At 48.0% G+C, this 16,851-nt stretch overlaps 1 protein-coding gene across 3 annotated transcripts in view; it reads right to left on the bottom strand.

Annotated features, from left to right (window-relative positions):
* Nucleotides 1-16,851, bottom strand: part of LDHD (lactate dehydrogenase D) — a 100,153-nt gene that overhangs the window by 39,751 nt on the left and 43,551 nt on the right. For all 3 annotated transcript variants that reach the window (XM_069739651.1, XM_069739652.1, XM_069739653.1), the window contains 3 exons: nt 11,110-11,251; nt 9,828-9,969; nt 9,592-9,751 (listed from right to left, as the gene is read on the bottom strand). In XM_069739651.1, coding sequence (XP_069595752.1) covers nt 9,592-9,751; nt 9,828-9,969; nt 11,110-11,251 — 444 coding nt within the window. The remainder of the gene's footprint in view (nt 1-9,591; nt 9,752-9,827; nt 9,970-11,109; nt 11,252-16,851) is intronic.

Raw genomic sequence — 16,851 nt, 5'->3', positions numbered from 1 at the left:
CGGTTTACATTCCGCAGCATGTCACTTCTTTTGTGCGGATTCCGCAGCGGTTTTACAACTGCTCCAATAGAAAATCGCAGTTGTAAAACCGCAGTGAAATGCGCAGAAAAAAACGCGGTAAATCCGCCATAAATCCGCAGCGGTTTAGCACTGCGGATTTATCAAATCCGCAGCGGAAAAATCCGCAGAGGACCAGAATACGTGTGCACATACCGAAACCCTAACCCTATCCCTAACCCTACCCCTAACCCTACCCCTAACCCTACCCCTAACCCTGGCCCTACCCCTAACCCTACCCCTAACCCTAACCCTATTCTAACATTAGTGGAAAAAAAAAATTTCTTTATTTTTTTATTGTCCCTACCTATGGGGGTGACAAAGGGGGGGGGTCATTTATTATTTTTTTTATTTTGATCACTGAGATAGATTATATCTCAGTGATCAAAATGCACTTTGGAACGAATCTGCCGGCCGGCCGATTCGGCGGGCGCACTGCACATGCGCCCGCCATTTTGGAAGATGGCGGCGCCCAGGGAGAAGACGGACGGGACCCCGGCTGGATCGGTAAGTATGATGGGGTGGGGGGGGACCACGGGGGGGGGGGGGGATCGGAGCACGGGGGGGGAATCGGAGCGCGGGAGGAGTGGAACGGAGCACGGGGGGCTGGAATGGAGCACGGGGGGGCTGGAATGGAGCACGGGGGGGGTGGATCGGAGTGCAGGGGGGGTGATTGGAGCACGGGGGGAGCGGACAAGAGCACGGGGGGGAGCGGAGCACTGGACGGAGGGGAGCCGGAGCAGTGTACCGGCTAGATCGGGGGGCTGCGGGGGCGATCGGTGGGGTGGGGTGGGGGCACATTAGTATTTCCAGCCATGGCCGATGATATTTCAGCATCGGCCATGGCTGGATTGTAATATTTCACCCGTTATAATAGGTGAAATATTACAAATCGCTCTGATTGGCAGTTTCACTTTCAACAGCCAATCAGAGCGATCGTAGCCACGAGGGGGTGAAGCCACCCCCCCTGGGCTAAACTACCACTCCCCCTGTCCCTGCAGATCGGGTGAAATGGGAGTTAACCCTTTCACCCGGCCTGCAGGGACGCGATCTTTCCATGACGCCGCATAGGCGTCATGGGTCGGATTGGCACCGACTTTCATGACGCCTACGTGGCGTCATGGGTCGGGAAGGGGTTTAAATAATGCCCCCAAGGTACCGCCCCCGGAAGGGTGCCAGCAGGGAATCCCAGGTGGTAATCGACCGTCCGCCACTGCGCTGCGCTACCCCTCCCCGAAGCCCCGACTGTCCCCGCAGCTGGGCGCCGCCATTAGCCGGAGATGACGCTACTGCGCATGCCCAGCCGCATCATCCGGCCGCGCCGCTCGCCGCGTCATCCGGACACGCCCCTTCCGGACGCGGCGGCGGCGCCAAGCCGACACGCGGACCAGGACGCCAGCAGACACCTCCCCGGACCAACGCCGCCACCCCGCCTGGCACAGACTGACTCCCGGGACCCTAGCAGCCAAGCACAAACTCCACAGGTACCTTGCGCTGCGGACGCCTCAGAAGCTAGCCTATATGTCAGAGGCTGCTTCCTCCTGCTGCCACCTACACCGAGCAGTCCCCTTGCCGTGTGGTGCTTCCTGCCTCCTGAACAGGCCGAGGTAGGGGGCCCCCGCTACCTGCACCGGTCTGCCAGGAGTGGGGATATCTTCTTAGCTTCGACCCTCTTCCCAGGGCCTGTCTGAAGAGGTTCCGCTGTCAGGGACAGGAAACCAAACTGACATAGGAGAGAGGTACCGCCCTTTTTATGTCTGTAGGTTTCCTGTCCCTGAAGGGCGGATCCCCTCTCTCGTTGTGCTGTCATGGCGACTGAATAAACCTTCTCTCCTCCAGACGCAAAGAATGCCCCCTTGTGCCCGTCACCTTCCTTGGTATAAACAGATCCTCAGCGAGATATTTGTATTGTCCCCTTATATACTTATACATGGTTATTAGATCGCCCCTCAGTCGTCTTTTTTCTAGACTAAATAATCCTAATTTCGCTAATCTATCTGGGTATTGTAGTTCTCCCATCCCCTTTATTAATTTTGTTGCCCTCCTTTGTACTCTCTCTAGTTCCATTATATCCTTCCTGAGCACCGGTGCCCAAAACTGGACACAGTACTCCATGTGCGGTCTAACTAGGGATTTGTACAGAGGCAGTATAATGCTCTCATCATGTGTATCCAGACCTCTTTTAATGCACCCCATGATCCTGTTTGCCTTGGCAGCTGCTGCCTGGCACTGGCTGCTCCAGGTAAGTTTATCATTAACTAGGATCCCCAAGTCCTTCTCCCTGTCAGATTTACCCAGTGGTTTCCCGTTCAGTGTGTAATGGTGATATTGATTCCTTCTTCCCATGTGTGTAACCTTACATTTATCATTGTTAAACCTCATCTGCCACCTTTCAGCCCAAGTTTCCAACTTATCCAGATCCATCTGTAGCAGAATACTATCTTCTCTTGTATTAACTGCTTTACATAGTTTTGTATCATCTGCAAATATCGATATTTTACTGTGTAAACCTTCTACCAGATCATTAATGAATATGTTGAAGAGAACAGGTCCCAATACTGACCCCTGCGGTACCCCACTGGTCACAGCGACCCAGTTAGAGACTATACCATTTATAACCACCCTCTGCTTTCTATCACTAAGCCAGTTACTAACCCATTTACACACATTTTCCCCCAGACCAAGCATTCTCATTTTGTGTACCAACCTCTTGTGCGGCACGGTATCAAACGCTTTGGAAAAATCGAGATATACCACGTCCAATCAGTCACAGTGGTCCAGCCTATAGCTTACCTCTAATTTTTTGTCCATAATTTTTTTCCATTCTTTGCAGTTAGGGCTAGGGCTGGGGTTACGGCTGTGTTATGGTAAGGGTTGGGGTTAGGGTTGTGTTGTGGGGTTAGGGCTGAAGTTAAAATTTGGGAGTTCCCACAGTTTAGGCACATCAGGGGGTTTTCAAACGTGACTTGGATAGATTCCAGCTAGTGATGAGCGAGTGTACTCGTTACTCGGGTGGTCTCTGAGTATTTGTAACTGCTCGGAGATTTAGTTTTCATTGCCTCAGCTGAATGATTTACAGCTTTTAGCCAGCCTGAGTACATGTGGGGGTTGCCTGGTTGCTAGGGAATCCCCACATGTATTCAAGCTGGCTATCAGCTGTAAATCATGCAGCTGAGGCAACGAAAACTAAATCTCCAAGCAGTTACAAATACTTGGAGACCACCTGAGCGTGCTCAGGAAAACCCGAGCAATGAGTATACTCGCTCATCACTAATTCCAGCCAATTTTGCGTTCAAAAAGTCAAATGGTGCTCCCTCCATTCTAAGCCCTGCTGTGCGCCAAAATAGTGGCTATCCCCCACATACAGGGTATCAACGTACTCAGGAGAAATTGCACAACAAATTTTGTGGTCCATTTTCTCCTGATACCCTTGTGAAAATAAAGTTTGGGTCTGAAGTAATTTTTTTGTGAAAAAAAAGTTAAAAGTTAATTTTTTCCTTCCACATTGCTTTAGTTCTCGTGAAGCACCTGAAGGGTTAATAAGCTTCTTGAATGTGGCATTATCTTGAAAGCCGAGAATACAGAAATAGCATTTCAGGAGTATAAAGATCTAAGTAAGAAATGTAAATAAAGAAATCAGGCTAGCAAAGTTATCTACAGAGAAACAAATCGCCAGAGACATTAAACTAATTCCCAAAGATGTTTATAAATACATCAATGCCAAAAAGAAAAAAAAAGATGTTATCAGCCCCATAAAAGATGACAATAACAAGATAATCACAGAGGACAAAGAAAAGGCTGAGATATTTAACAGGCACTTTAAATCCATGTTCATCAATGCACCAATCATTCAACAAGGCAAAAATCAAAGTTCACCATCTGTAGTATGCAGGGGTGTAACTACTGAGGTCGCAGCTGCGACAGGGACCGGAGTGCTTAGGGGGTCACCCAGCTTTGGGCATTCATCCATCGCTCCAATTCCAAGCGCATTCCCAGGCCATTTCCTTCCTGGTGTGACACTGCAGCGCATCATTTCCGGTCCTTTGCAGTGTGGGGGAGTATTGGGTGTACTCTCCAGATTCAGAATGTGCAGTGCGCATGCTCCAGAGCCGACCAGTACACCCAATACACCCCACACTAGATTGCCCAGTACTGTGCTCTAAGTGTTGTATTTTATTAAGAATTTATTATTGTCCCATAAAAACTCTCTAGATCTGTGGCGATCTGAGTGCAGCAGCATTTCCTGAGCTGTCCACTGACCAGCTGCCGAATAACAGAATTGTGGACTGTATATATAAACCTTGTATGCTATCCAAAATAGCGCATTAAATAGAGGGTTAGTGAGGGGAATTCATGGGAAAAGTTTGGCAAGGGGGAGGGGCATTTGAAAGTTCGCACCGTTCGCATGACTCTGTGGGCAGAAATATAGGGAAATAATAGCTTTAAAATATGGCAACGCAAAAAAAGCATTTTCCGTGTGTGATCAGAGTCATGCTCCCCAGCTCTTCAGTGTGAACGGTCGCCTCAGGACACCCCTCACGCTGATGTGCCAGTGTCACACAGATGGATAATTTCAGCCTCAGACATGCCAGGGATATTGTTGTTTTCATGTGTTTGTTTACAGGGGACAATGGCTTCAGGGGATTAGGCGTTAAGGCGAGTATAATTGGATTTTTTATTTAATTCTTTATTTTACAGTCGATGTAAACAGCGGGGCTGAATACAACTCAACATTGTCCCTTGCTCTTGCTGTCTTCAGTGCCTGAGAACAATACAAACTGTGCCGGCTTTTCTCAAGCGCCGGTACGTGCGATACTGATGTGGCACAAAGGCAACACACAGTTGCCACACGTATGAAACACACACCCACGAATATCCCCGATATTGTTTTTTCCAGTATTGGAAATATCAGGACGTGGGAAGGAGACCTTATCCTGCACGCTACACTGAGCGCTTACACTGGGATTTCCATGTAAATCTCTGAAATACATGATTTAGACGGAACCCCCAGCGGAAGATTCCCTATAATGAGGCAGATGGAGACACTGTGGACATGTCTGGCCTGGGATCAAACGGTGTCCGTTTTTTTTTAAACATGCATAAAATCGCGTTTGACCGTAGTTTTGTGCATCTCAGAAAAGAAGGACATGTGCCCTGATGAAACTTAAGGTGAAATGTGCGTAGGGGTCTTCTGTGCATTCTATACACACTCCCCATTGGTCTCATCACTGGGTATAAGTACACATTTCTTCACTTGTTAGACCTGTTCCTTTTTGCTAGCTAAATTCAGTTTTGTTAATCAGGATTTTATTATGCATTAGAATAAATATTTACATTTTATGAAACTTTTTAGCACAATTTTTTTGCTGGCATTCAGTACTGAGCAGTATCTTTCACTCACACCTGCTCAGTAATTGTGTTGGTATTCACTGTCTGCATGGAGCAAATGTTGTAAAAACCTCTATGCAACGCTCAGCATTGATGGCGCCTTTAATGTGTGCGCTGCCCCTGCCATAGGCACTACTGCCACCCATACATCTGTAGTGCAGCAGTGTCCTCACTGGGCAGTGATGAGGCAGTGACCCAGAGGAGTTCAAAGTAAACACAGGTTTACTGTCCAAAACTCGTAAACAAAACAAACGGTATCCGCAAACCGTAAATGCGGCCGCCACCGTATTAAGCTGTGGGGTGCTAGGAGATCGCTCAGCTTGGTGCTGTGTTCCCTTACACAGGCTGAGGCTATGGCAGAGCCTTCTGCTCTGCACCTTGCAAACTCCACACTGACACACCCAACCCACTGCTACAAGGGTTTTTAAAGAAGAAGGTGTGGCCGTAGGCCACATGGAAAACCCAGCCTGGGGAGGAAATACATAGTAACATAGTAACATAGTTAGTAAGGCCGAAAAAAGACATTTGTCCATCCAGTTCAGCCTATATTCCATCATAATAAATCCCCAGATCTACGTCCTTCTACAGAACCTAATAATTGTATGATACAATATTGTTCTGCTCCAGGAAGACATCCAGGCCTCTCTTGAACCCCTCGACTGAGTTCGCCATCACCACCTCCTCAGGCAAGCAATTCCAGATTCTCACTGCCCTAACAGTAAAGAATCCTCTTCTATGTTGGTGGAAAAACCAATGGACCGCCCCACTACCTTCCTGTGGTCCGTTTCAAAAATAAAAGCCAACGGCAGATTTTCCTAAATCTGCCTTGGACACAGTTTGCCCACGACCAATACTCACTTTTATTTTGCACTGCAAACACAGCTATGCCTGTGACTGCAATGCACTCCTGCGGCCTCAATATGCTTCTTTGCGCATCCTGGGGGACACATAGCGACCCTCGCATATGACCCCGGCCATTGCCTCAAAATCAGAGGTGCAGGACTGTGTGCTGATAACAAGCTGTATGGTCCCTCTCCTCAATAAGCAGGATGGTCCCTCTCCTCAATAAGCTGGATGGTCTCTCCTCAATTAGCTGGATGGTCCCTGTCCTCAATAAGCTGGATGGTTCCTGTCCTCCTGCGTCTGCCGCATATTCGGATTCCTCTGACCACATTAGAGTCTTCTGATTTCATGTTCTCCTGTACTTATTAGAAACATGTCTCCTTTATATTAAACAGTACAGGTTTCTTCTAGCCATGCAGGGGTTAATCTGCTCACCTGAGAGCTCCTGAAGCTTTCCAACTTTGATGATCTCAGCTGTTCAGTGTTGGCCACTCCCCTCTGCTATATAAACTTGCCTCTAGCAATCAGGGATTGCTGGTTTTAGTTTCATACTGCCTGGTTCTGGAGTTGGAGATGTTGGTTGCATGGGGGGCCTTTTGAGTATTGTTTAGAAGATTGTTGCTTGGCGATTTGTCTGTGAACATATCCGCATCCTCTCATATTTGTTTTTTCCTTCCTCCTTCACTTCCTGGTGTTCCATTCTTTGAGTGCATATTTGTATGATTGATATTTTCATTTTTCCCTGTACGTCTTCCCTTGTTAGTCTGGTTTGTGTATGCTTACACACAACTCCCCACTTCCCTGAGTGGGGGAGGGTACTGATAAGGATGGATTCAGTAGCTCAGCAAGGTATGCGGCACCAACATCTTCACCATCAGAAGTAATACGAGGAGCAAAAATAGCTAGGGCACCCCTAGCTTTAGGGACAGGGAAAAAGCCCCAGACCCGGGAAAACCTGCAACAGTGCAATGACAGGCAAGCAATTCCCAGGTGGTCACCATATCAAATGACCTGAGGAAAACGAATCATGAAATTCCAGATAGAAATTTACATCCTGTGGCTTCGCGTTAAAGGGAGTCTGTCACCTGAATTTGGTGGGACTGGTTTACGGTAATAGGGGCAGGGTTTTCGGGTGTTTGATTCACCCTTTCGTTACCCGCTGGCTGCATGCTGGCCGCAATATTGGATTGAAGTTCATTCTCTGTCCTCTGTAGTGCACGCCTGCGCAAGGCAATCTTGCCTTGCGCACGCGCAGTATGCTTTGCCCAACTGCGGGCAAAGCCAAAAAGCATTAGTGCACATGCGCCGGCGCACTATGTCCCGAAACTATTTCGCTGTGTTCCGGAACACAATGCCAACACCTTCCTAGCCAGAAAGAGTGTCTCACGTAGAAAAATCTTAACATGGTGTCCCCAGGCTTCATCATCTAGCACCCCAAATAAGCAAACTAAGGGATTGAGAGGAACAGAGGATTGCACTAGAGAAGTCAACAGCGACGTTACCTGGCTCCAGTAAGACTGAATAATGGGGCAACCCCAAACCATGTGTATGAAGATTGCTTCCAGCAAATGACATCTCAAACATTCCGACCCATCTTAAAGAGCCGCAATGGAGCTAAATATGACTGATGTGTGAAATATAATTGGGTCATTCTATTATTGACGGATGGGGACACTCCAATCGGAGATTCAAGAATTTCCTCCCAATCTTCATTTTGAGCATCAGGAATGAAGGCTTCCCACCTTCCCTTAATTGGCACAAATCCAAAAATTAGCGGACGGGTCACCCAACAACCCTGGAAAATAAGAGTTGTTGTTCCACAGTGGCATCTCTGCTACGATATCCTCAATGTGGATGACTTAATTTGTCTCCAAACTGACCGTGCTAATTTAAGTAGAGGTAGTAATCGATGGATACCAGGACTATTTGTTTCTAAGAAACCTAATGGGCAGTCCACCTTTGCCCCAAGCATTAAGTGTCTGTGGGTAGGTGATTGTCGGGCAGCCACTTCCTCCAAGCCTTTATTTGTCCGGCTAGGTAATAGAAATAGAAATCCGGCAATGCCGCTCCCCCCATCTGTAGAGTAGAACGTTTAAGTTTGGGTCTGCCTTTCCCCCATATGAAAGACGTGGTCAAGGAATTTAGATTCGCGAAGAAGGATTTAGGAATCAGCACCGCACTATGGTGGAGGGAATAGTTGAGTTCAGGAAGTAAAACCATTTTAATTAAGTTTATACGGCCGGCTACAGATAGCGGAGGCTTACCCCACGAGGCACATTTCATTCTGACTCTTTCCAGTAGAGGAATAATAGTAAGTTTTAGAGCAAGCTCACTGTCTTTGGATATGTTAATACCTAGATATTTAAAATGAGAGACTATAGGCACGAAGACAAAGTATCAAGGTGAGTCATTGGGCTATGAGAGAGGGGCAGCTACTATAGAATCCAGAGTATTCCTAAATGTATCTCTAATAGTAACCGCATGTGGGAGCGTCTCTTCTGCCCGATCAATGAATAAAGTCATATCATCAGCATATAAGCCAATAGTCTCCAAACGCTCGGCTAGATTTATACCGCATGCGTATAGCCGGAGCCTCAATCGCAAGAGCAAAGTTAGCCGGGGATAAGGGGCGCCCCTGACGTGTCCCTCTAGATCAGTGTTCCCCAACTCCGGTCCTCAAGAGCCACCAACAGGTCATGTTTTCAGGATTTCCTTAGTATTGCACAGGTGATGGAATTCTTGCCTTTCCAGGTGATGCAATTATAACCTGAGCAATACTAAGGAAATCCTGAAAACATGACCTGTTGGTGGCTCTTGAGGACCGGAGTTGGGGAGCATTGATCTAGATAGAGAGAGAGAATGACTCCGAAGCCGAATTATTGATAATTATACGAGCTTTAGGTTTGGCGTATATTGCACCTACCCATTTCTGGAACCTAGCCCCGAAACCATATCTCCTCAAACACGCAAATAAAAAAGGTCATTCAAGGGAGTCCAAGGCTTTAGCTGCGTCCAGTGATGCCAGAGCCCAATTATTATCCGGCACTAAAGAACTAAATGGGATTACTGGCTGGACTCGTCTAACAGTAACAGAGGTATTTTACCGGGCATGAAACCAGTCTGGTCAGGGTGTAGAAGGGTTAATAGTATTAAGTCTAGTGGCTAGAACCTTGGTGAAAACCTTATAATCCACATGAACCAGCACCTAGTTTACTTGTGCTGTTCTAAGTAGTGATTTATTCCCTGCCCCTCCCGTTTGGTAATTCAGGTGTATGCCCATGTTCTCCAGCACATAGAACAGACCTGAAACTTCGCTCCTTTCCTGCGGTGTTCAGTACATGACCATCAGGCAGAACAACTTCCAAATTGATGACGTTGTCACGCATTGTACCGTAGCGCACTGCGTTCGTGCCTGATGCACTGGTGGCCGCCATTCCGCAGAGAGAAGCATCAGCTCCTGGATCTAGGGGATCCCAAAAAACAATTGTCTGATGTGAAGCTGACGCATCTAGCGACACAGTCACAAAAAGCAACCTCACCTACAGGGAACCACAGACCGCAGTCACGGAGGTACGAATTCAAGGTCTTCCGGGTGACACCGGGCTCCACCGTCACAAAGAAATCATCAGCACTGAGGTTACGGATCCTGTCCATTCGTGATAGATTGAAGCAAACCCCTCCCTGAAACAGAGCAAAACCTGGTCTAAAGCAGCGGTGTACGCAGGGTCCTGCCGGTATAATGTGGTGGTGTACGCAGGGTGTCCTGCCGGTATGATGTGGCGGTGTACGCAGGGTCCTGCCGGTATAATGTGGTGGTGTACGCAGGGTATCCTGCCGGTATGATGTGGCGGTGTACGCAGGGTCCTGCCGGTATAATGTGGTGGTGTACGCAGCATCCTGCCGGTATGATGTGGTGGTGTACGCAGCATCCTGCCGGTATAATGTGGCGGTGTACGCAGGGTCCTGCCGGTATAATGTGGTGGTGTACGCAGGGTGTCCTGCCAGTATGATGTGGCGGTGTACGCAGGGTCCTGCCGGTATGATGTGGTGGTGTACGCAGCGTCCTGCTGGTATGATGTGGTGGTGTACGCAGGGTCCTGCCGGTATGATGTGGGGGTGTACGCAGGGTCCTGCCGGTATGATGAGGCGGTGTACACAGGGTCCTGCCGGGATGATGTGGCGGTGTACGCAGGGTCCTGCCGGGATGATGTGGCGGTGTACGCAGGGTCCTGCCGTGATGTTGTGGCGGTGTACGCAGGGTCCTGTCGGTATGATGTGGTGGTGTACGCAGGGTCCTGCCGGTATGACGTGGCGGTGTACGCAGGGTCCTGCCGGTATGATGTGGCGGTGTACGCAGCGTACGGGATGATGTGGCGTTGTACGCAGGGTCCTGCCAGTATGATGTGGTGGTGTACGCAGGGTCCTGCCGGTATGATGTGGCGGTGTACGCAGCGTACGGTATGATGTGGCGGGTATGATGTGGCGTTGTACGCAGGGTCCTGCTGGTATGATGGGGTGGTGTACGCAGCATCCTGTCGGTATCATGTGGCGGTGTACGCAGGGTCCTGCCGGTATGATGTGGTGGTGTACGCAAGGTCCTGCTGGTATGATGGGGTGGTGTACGCAGCATCCTGTCGGTATCATGTGGCGGTGTACGCAGGGTCCTGCCGGTATGATGTGGCGGTGTACGCAGCGTCCTGCCGGGATGATGTGGCGGCGTACGCAGCGTCAGGTTTCCATGGTCTGGCAGAACACACAATGTCCTGGTCAGGACACGGCGTAGTGTACAGTATCACATTACTGTGTCCGTCATTCACCCACCTGCAGGGCGCTCACTCCTCCTTCCAACCCTGTCCCAGTTCCAAAAGGAATCATGGGGATGTTGTGTGTATAACAAAGCTTTGCCACCTTGCTGACGTGCTCCGTGTTCTGCGGCCAGATGACAACATCAGGAGGCTGACAGCTGAAAAGAGAGAAGATCAGAGAGTGTAAGGGAGAATGCAGCGCCGCGCACTGAACGATACCGCCCCAAAAAGACAGACACCCTAAAAAAAGAACACTCCATCCATATGTCCCCCATGACATAGAACATAGCTAGGAGTCTTCATCACGAGCGACCCTAGAGAATTACATCCGACCCATCTCCTTGCTGCTGTCAATCCCAGAAAGAATCTCCTGAACCCATAACCTGCCTCATCTGCCCTGGACGGGATGAGAACGACGACTCAATGACCTGCTGCCTTTTACCCTCCAAAAGCCTTTTCTGCAACTATTACACTCACTATGTCTGGAGACATAAAAAAGAGAGACTATGATATAGTCTGTTATACAGCAGGCCGTATCAGCACATGGTGGAGACCAGTCACCTCCAAAGGCAGTGTAATAAAGACCACCTGGAACTTGGCCTGATGGGTAGAAATGCACACCATGACATCTGGACCAATAAACCGCTAAGACGGGAATCCCCAAAAATCACTATCACAACCTTAAAAATTAGAGGGCCTGTACAAAACATACTGTCTCCCCCAAACTCCTCTTCAGCGTTACCCCCAATTGGCGTTATTCCATTCCTCCTGGATCCCAAATATGTAAACATTTTTGGCCTGTGGTACCACCTCTAGATGTGCAAAGAAGAAAGGGCAAAATGTCACCTCTAGATGTGCAAAGAAGAAAGGGCAAAATGTCACCTCTAGATGTGCAAAGAAAAACGGGCAAGATGTCACCTCTAGATGTGCAAAGAGGGGGCAAAATGTCACCTCTAGATGTGCAAAGAAAAACGGGCAAGATGTCACCTCTAGATGTGCAAAGAAGAACGGGCAAGATGTCACCTCTAGATGTGCAAAGAAGAACGGGCAAGATGTCACCTCTAGATGTGCAAAGAAGAAAGGGCAAGATGTCACCTCTAGATGTGCAAAGAAGAAAGGGCAAAATGTCACCTTTAGATGTGCAAAAAGGGGCAAATGTCACCTCTAGAAGTGCAAAGAAGAAAGGGCAAAATGTCACCTCTAACGCAGTGCCGGCGGCGGCTGAAGCCGGGTGGATCCCCCGGGGAGCACGGCAGGCACTTACATACAGCGGGGACGCTGTGGAACATCGAGGAGCAGGAGACAGGTGCCGGGTCTGGAGCGGCGGGCGGGCCCTGGGAGACGGCGGCCATTACCATAGCGCACTCTCCAGCAGCAAGGAGAGAGGCGCTATATAGCAAGACTGCGGTGCATTCAGGAGGTGAGCTACCGGCCTGAAACACTAAAAGGGGCAGAGCGGTGTGCGCCCTGGAAAATTGGGCCCTGCACTCCCCTTATCAAAACCCCTGCTTGCACCATTACTTTGGAGGGATCGTTCCCCCTCCCTGCTGTTCTTCCTGGGGAACTGTGGCTGCTCTGGGACACGGTGCCTGGGCAAACCCCTAAGTTGATACATTTGCAGATATCTGAGACTTTTTGCTTGGTTTGCTGCCTCTCGGGGGTGCATCCCGGTGTTTGGCCCTGTCCGGTCTGCTAGTGGAGAATAGACTGCCATAATAATAACTCTGGTCCTTTGGTGGGGATCTTCTGCCAATCACTATGCATCATCCTAAAGGAGCGGGGGCTGCTGACAAGTTGAGGAAATATGCCAGAGAAGATGCCCCAGATAATACACGCTCTCTCAGAAATAATCCCACGCAGAGTCAACGCAAAAATCGTCTTTCTGACAGCAATGAGGAGGGAGAACAAAACGAACTGACTCTTAAACAAGCATCTGAGCAGTTGATGCAGGCTATATCTCTCACCAGGTCCTCTCTCACTGAGAAAATAGAAGACGTGCATACTGAAGTGGGCCGTCTGCGACAAGATATACAAACTATGAGAGGGCGTATTTCAGAGGTTGAAACAAGGGTGTCTCAGATAGAGGACACCATTGCCCCAATGGAGGCTAAGTTATCAAAGGCCACTGGCTCTGTGAATGCCTGGAAGCAAAAGGCAGATGACCTGGAAAACAGGCTGCGCCGTAATAATATCCGAATTATTGGCCTACCAGAACGCTCGGAGGGTCAGCAACCTGAACAATTTCTAGAGGACTGGCTTAAAACCTCCCTGGGAGACGGATTCTCCTCAACATTTTCTGTGGAAAGGGCCCATAGGGTCCCAACGAGACCTCTTCCTCCTGGAACTCCGCCCCGACCCTTTCTGGCACGTCTCCTTAACTGCAGAGACAGGGATGCAATTCTTCGCTTGGCAAGGCAGAAGGCCCCTATTAAATTCAATAATGCCACTATATCAATCTTCCCGGACTTCTCTATGGAACTTCAAAAGCAGCGAGTTCGATTTATGGAAGTCAAAAAGCAGCTCAGGGATAAAAACATCATTTACTCCATGCTTTATCCAGCTCGACTCCGTATTGTTCATGAAGGCTCCTCCCTGTTCTTCACTGACCCGGCGGAGGCGGTCGAATGGTTACGGTCATACAAGGGGCCTAGTACCCCGGACTCTTGAGTAGCTCTTTCTATCTGATGGCAACACAATCTAGAGCTCTCTATGTGGGTGCTGAGTTTGTCAACTATACCGGACGCTGATTCTAGTGAGGGTATCCCCTATTCTACTCAACTATAGGAGTGTAGGATTACACTCCTCCACTGTTCAAATGTTGTTTGGTTTGGTATTTTACACCAGTTTCAATTGTTTGTTATGTTTATTAGTCGCCAGTGATAACCTTATGCTCTGTATGATGTTCCTGATTCCCGCCCAGGCTGTGGTGTATATTATGCCTTTTCCCGAACGTAGATATGGGATCTGAGATTGTATGTATGACGTGGAACATACGGGGTATTAAGACTCCTCGAAAGAAAATTAAGGTATTTTCACAAATTAAAAGGTATCATCCACATATTGTAGCACTTGTGGAGACGCATTTGACCAGAGACACAGCTAAGTGTACTCAAAAGCCGTGGGTGCAATGGTCCCTTCACGCATTTCACACCAGTTACTCCAGAGGGGTCTCCCTGTTGGTACATAGGAATGTCAGGTGGGAGGCTAGAGAGTCACGACGCGATCCCGAAGGTCGCTTTGTTTTTGTTCATGCCTTTATTAATATGAAGGAATATGTGATATTATGTGTTTATAACCCACCCCCGGCCGGCATATCGGTTCTTCGCATGGCACTGGGTTTCTCCCTAAATTATCCTAATGCTAGTGTTATCTGTATGGGAGACTTTAATTTAGTCATGGATAATCTTAAAGACAGACTGAGACTAGACGGCGAGATGTCAAGGGGGCCCCTTTCTCAATCTCACTCTCAATTGGCATCATTTATGAACGGTAGCGGATGGTTAGACCTATGGAGAACACGTCACCCTGAGATAAAGGAATATACTTGTCATTCTTCAACTAGACAGTCTCTATCCCGTATAGATTACATATTTGGATCTAGCGACCTAGCGCTGTGGGTGAATAGTGTCGAACATGGTAACAGGGGGATATCAGATCACAGCCCAATTGTTCTCAAACTTAAATACGGTCAGTCAAATAATAATATACCTTGGAAATTGAATCCCTTCTGGCTGAAACTAATAGATGCTAGTGATAGAACGGTTGATCAGTTAAACTGCTTTGTCTCTACTCACCCAGACCCCTCGAATCTCAATCTGTTCTGGGACACTCTAAAGGCATACTTGAGGGGATGTCTGTCCTCTACAATCTCCTATATAAAGAGGGTGACGGCGGGGGAAGATGACGAGATTGAGCGACGGCTGAAGGACTCGGAAGCCGCCTATGTGGCCAATCAAACTAACGGCAACAGGGTGGAGTGGCTCACTTCCCAAAGATTATACACCCAAAATATAGACACTAAATCAAAACGTAAATTATTTTTTACCCGTCAGTCTTATTTTGAAATGGGGAATCAGGCCAGTAAACTCCTAGCTTTTTTGGTACGTCAGCATAACACCTCCAACACGGTACTACAGATTCGGACACTCGATGGTTCGTTGGTATCCTCCACCGAGGAAATTCTTCAAAGTTTTTGCAATTACTATAAGTCACTGTACAAATCGGGTAGCGGTCTTGGGGTCCCTGAATGTATAGACTATCTATCAGACATGACATTCCCCTTACTGAGCCCAACCCAGCAAGCTTTTATGGAAGCCGAGTTTACTCTGGAGGAGGTGGAACAGGCTATAATGGATATGGCCACCGGGAAGGCCCCTGGACCTGACGGGTTTCCCGTTGAGTTCTATAAAAAATATCGGGACCACCTGGCACCACTCTTATTGAAGGTGCTTCAGAATATATGGGAGGGAGAAATTATGCCTGAAACATTTTATGATGCAAATATCATTGTACTTAAGAAGGAGGGAAAGGACCCCTTGGAATGTGGATCATATCGCCCCATATCATTGGTGAACGTAGATTATAAAATCTTCACTAAAATATTGGCCACTAGACTAAATACAATTATATTAGATCTTATACACCCAGATCAAACAGGCTTTATGCCTGGGAAAAGTACCTCTATTAATATTCGGCGGGTCCAATCAGTGATTCAATATAGCTCCCTAGAATTGGATAATAACTGGGCTCTGGCATCCCTAGACACAGCTAAAGCGTTTGACTCCCTTGAATGGCCTTTTCTTTCTGCATGTCTGCAGAAATACGGTTTTGGAGATAAATTCATTAGAGGGATAGATACACTATATAGGAATCCTAGGGCACGGGTAATTGTGAATAATTCTATCTCAGATTCCTTTACTTTACATAGGGGAACCCGTCAGGGATGTCCTCTGTCCCCGGCCCTCTTTGCCCTCGCGATAGAAGCATTGGCAATACGCATAAGGTCTTCCACAGATATCAAGGGAATAAGTATTGCGGATCGTGTAGATACCATCGGTCTATATGCTGATGATATGATCATATTTATGGATAAAACAGAAGAAACACTACCGCGAGTAATAACGACTATAGATAATTTTAGCAAATTCTCTGGTCTCTATATCAATTGGGATAAGTCTGCTCTGATGCCTCTGTCTCATGCGCCGATGCCCCGTCTCGAAAATCTCTCGTCACTACCTGTAGTCTCCAATTTCAAATATCTAGGAATACATATGTCTCAATATAGTCAGCTGGACCTACGACTTAATATTTATCCACTATTGGACCTGGCCAAATCTAAATTCATAGCTTGGAGCAAACTCCCTCTCTCCGTTGCAGGTTGCATTAATTTAGTTAAGATGATATTGCTCCCCAAATTTAATTATTGTCTCCAACATAGTGCTGTGCCAATACCCAAATCTTTCTTTGCAAACTTAAACTCCCTGACCACGTCCTTTATATGGGGGAAGACTAGACCCAAACTCAAGCTATCTACTCTACAGAGACCGGCAAGGGGGGGAGGGGCAGCCTTACCAGACTTTTATCTATATTATCTTGCTGGGCAGGCTAGGGCGATAAGCAAATGGATGCCTAGCAACTCCCTACCTAATTCAGAAAGCCATATAATCCATTCTGCCCGTATTGACTGTCCACTGGGTTTTTTGGAAATGGAGAAAGTCAGTGCTCCCCGTCTGCTGCCATTGCTTCGACAAGCGAGATT

The sequence above is a fragment of the Ranitomeya imitator genome, chromosome 9 (assembly GCF_032444005.1).
Source record: "Ranitomeya imitator isolate aRanImi1 chromosome 9, aRanImi1.pri, whole genome shotgun sequence".
Taxonomy (NCBI): domain Eukaryota; kingdom Metazoa; phylum Chordata; class Amphibia; order Anura; family Dendrobatidae; genus Ranitomeya; species Ranitomeya imitator.
This window is presented reverse-complemented; position numbering and strand designations above follow the sequence as displayed.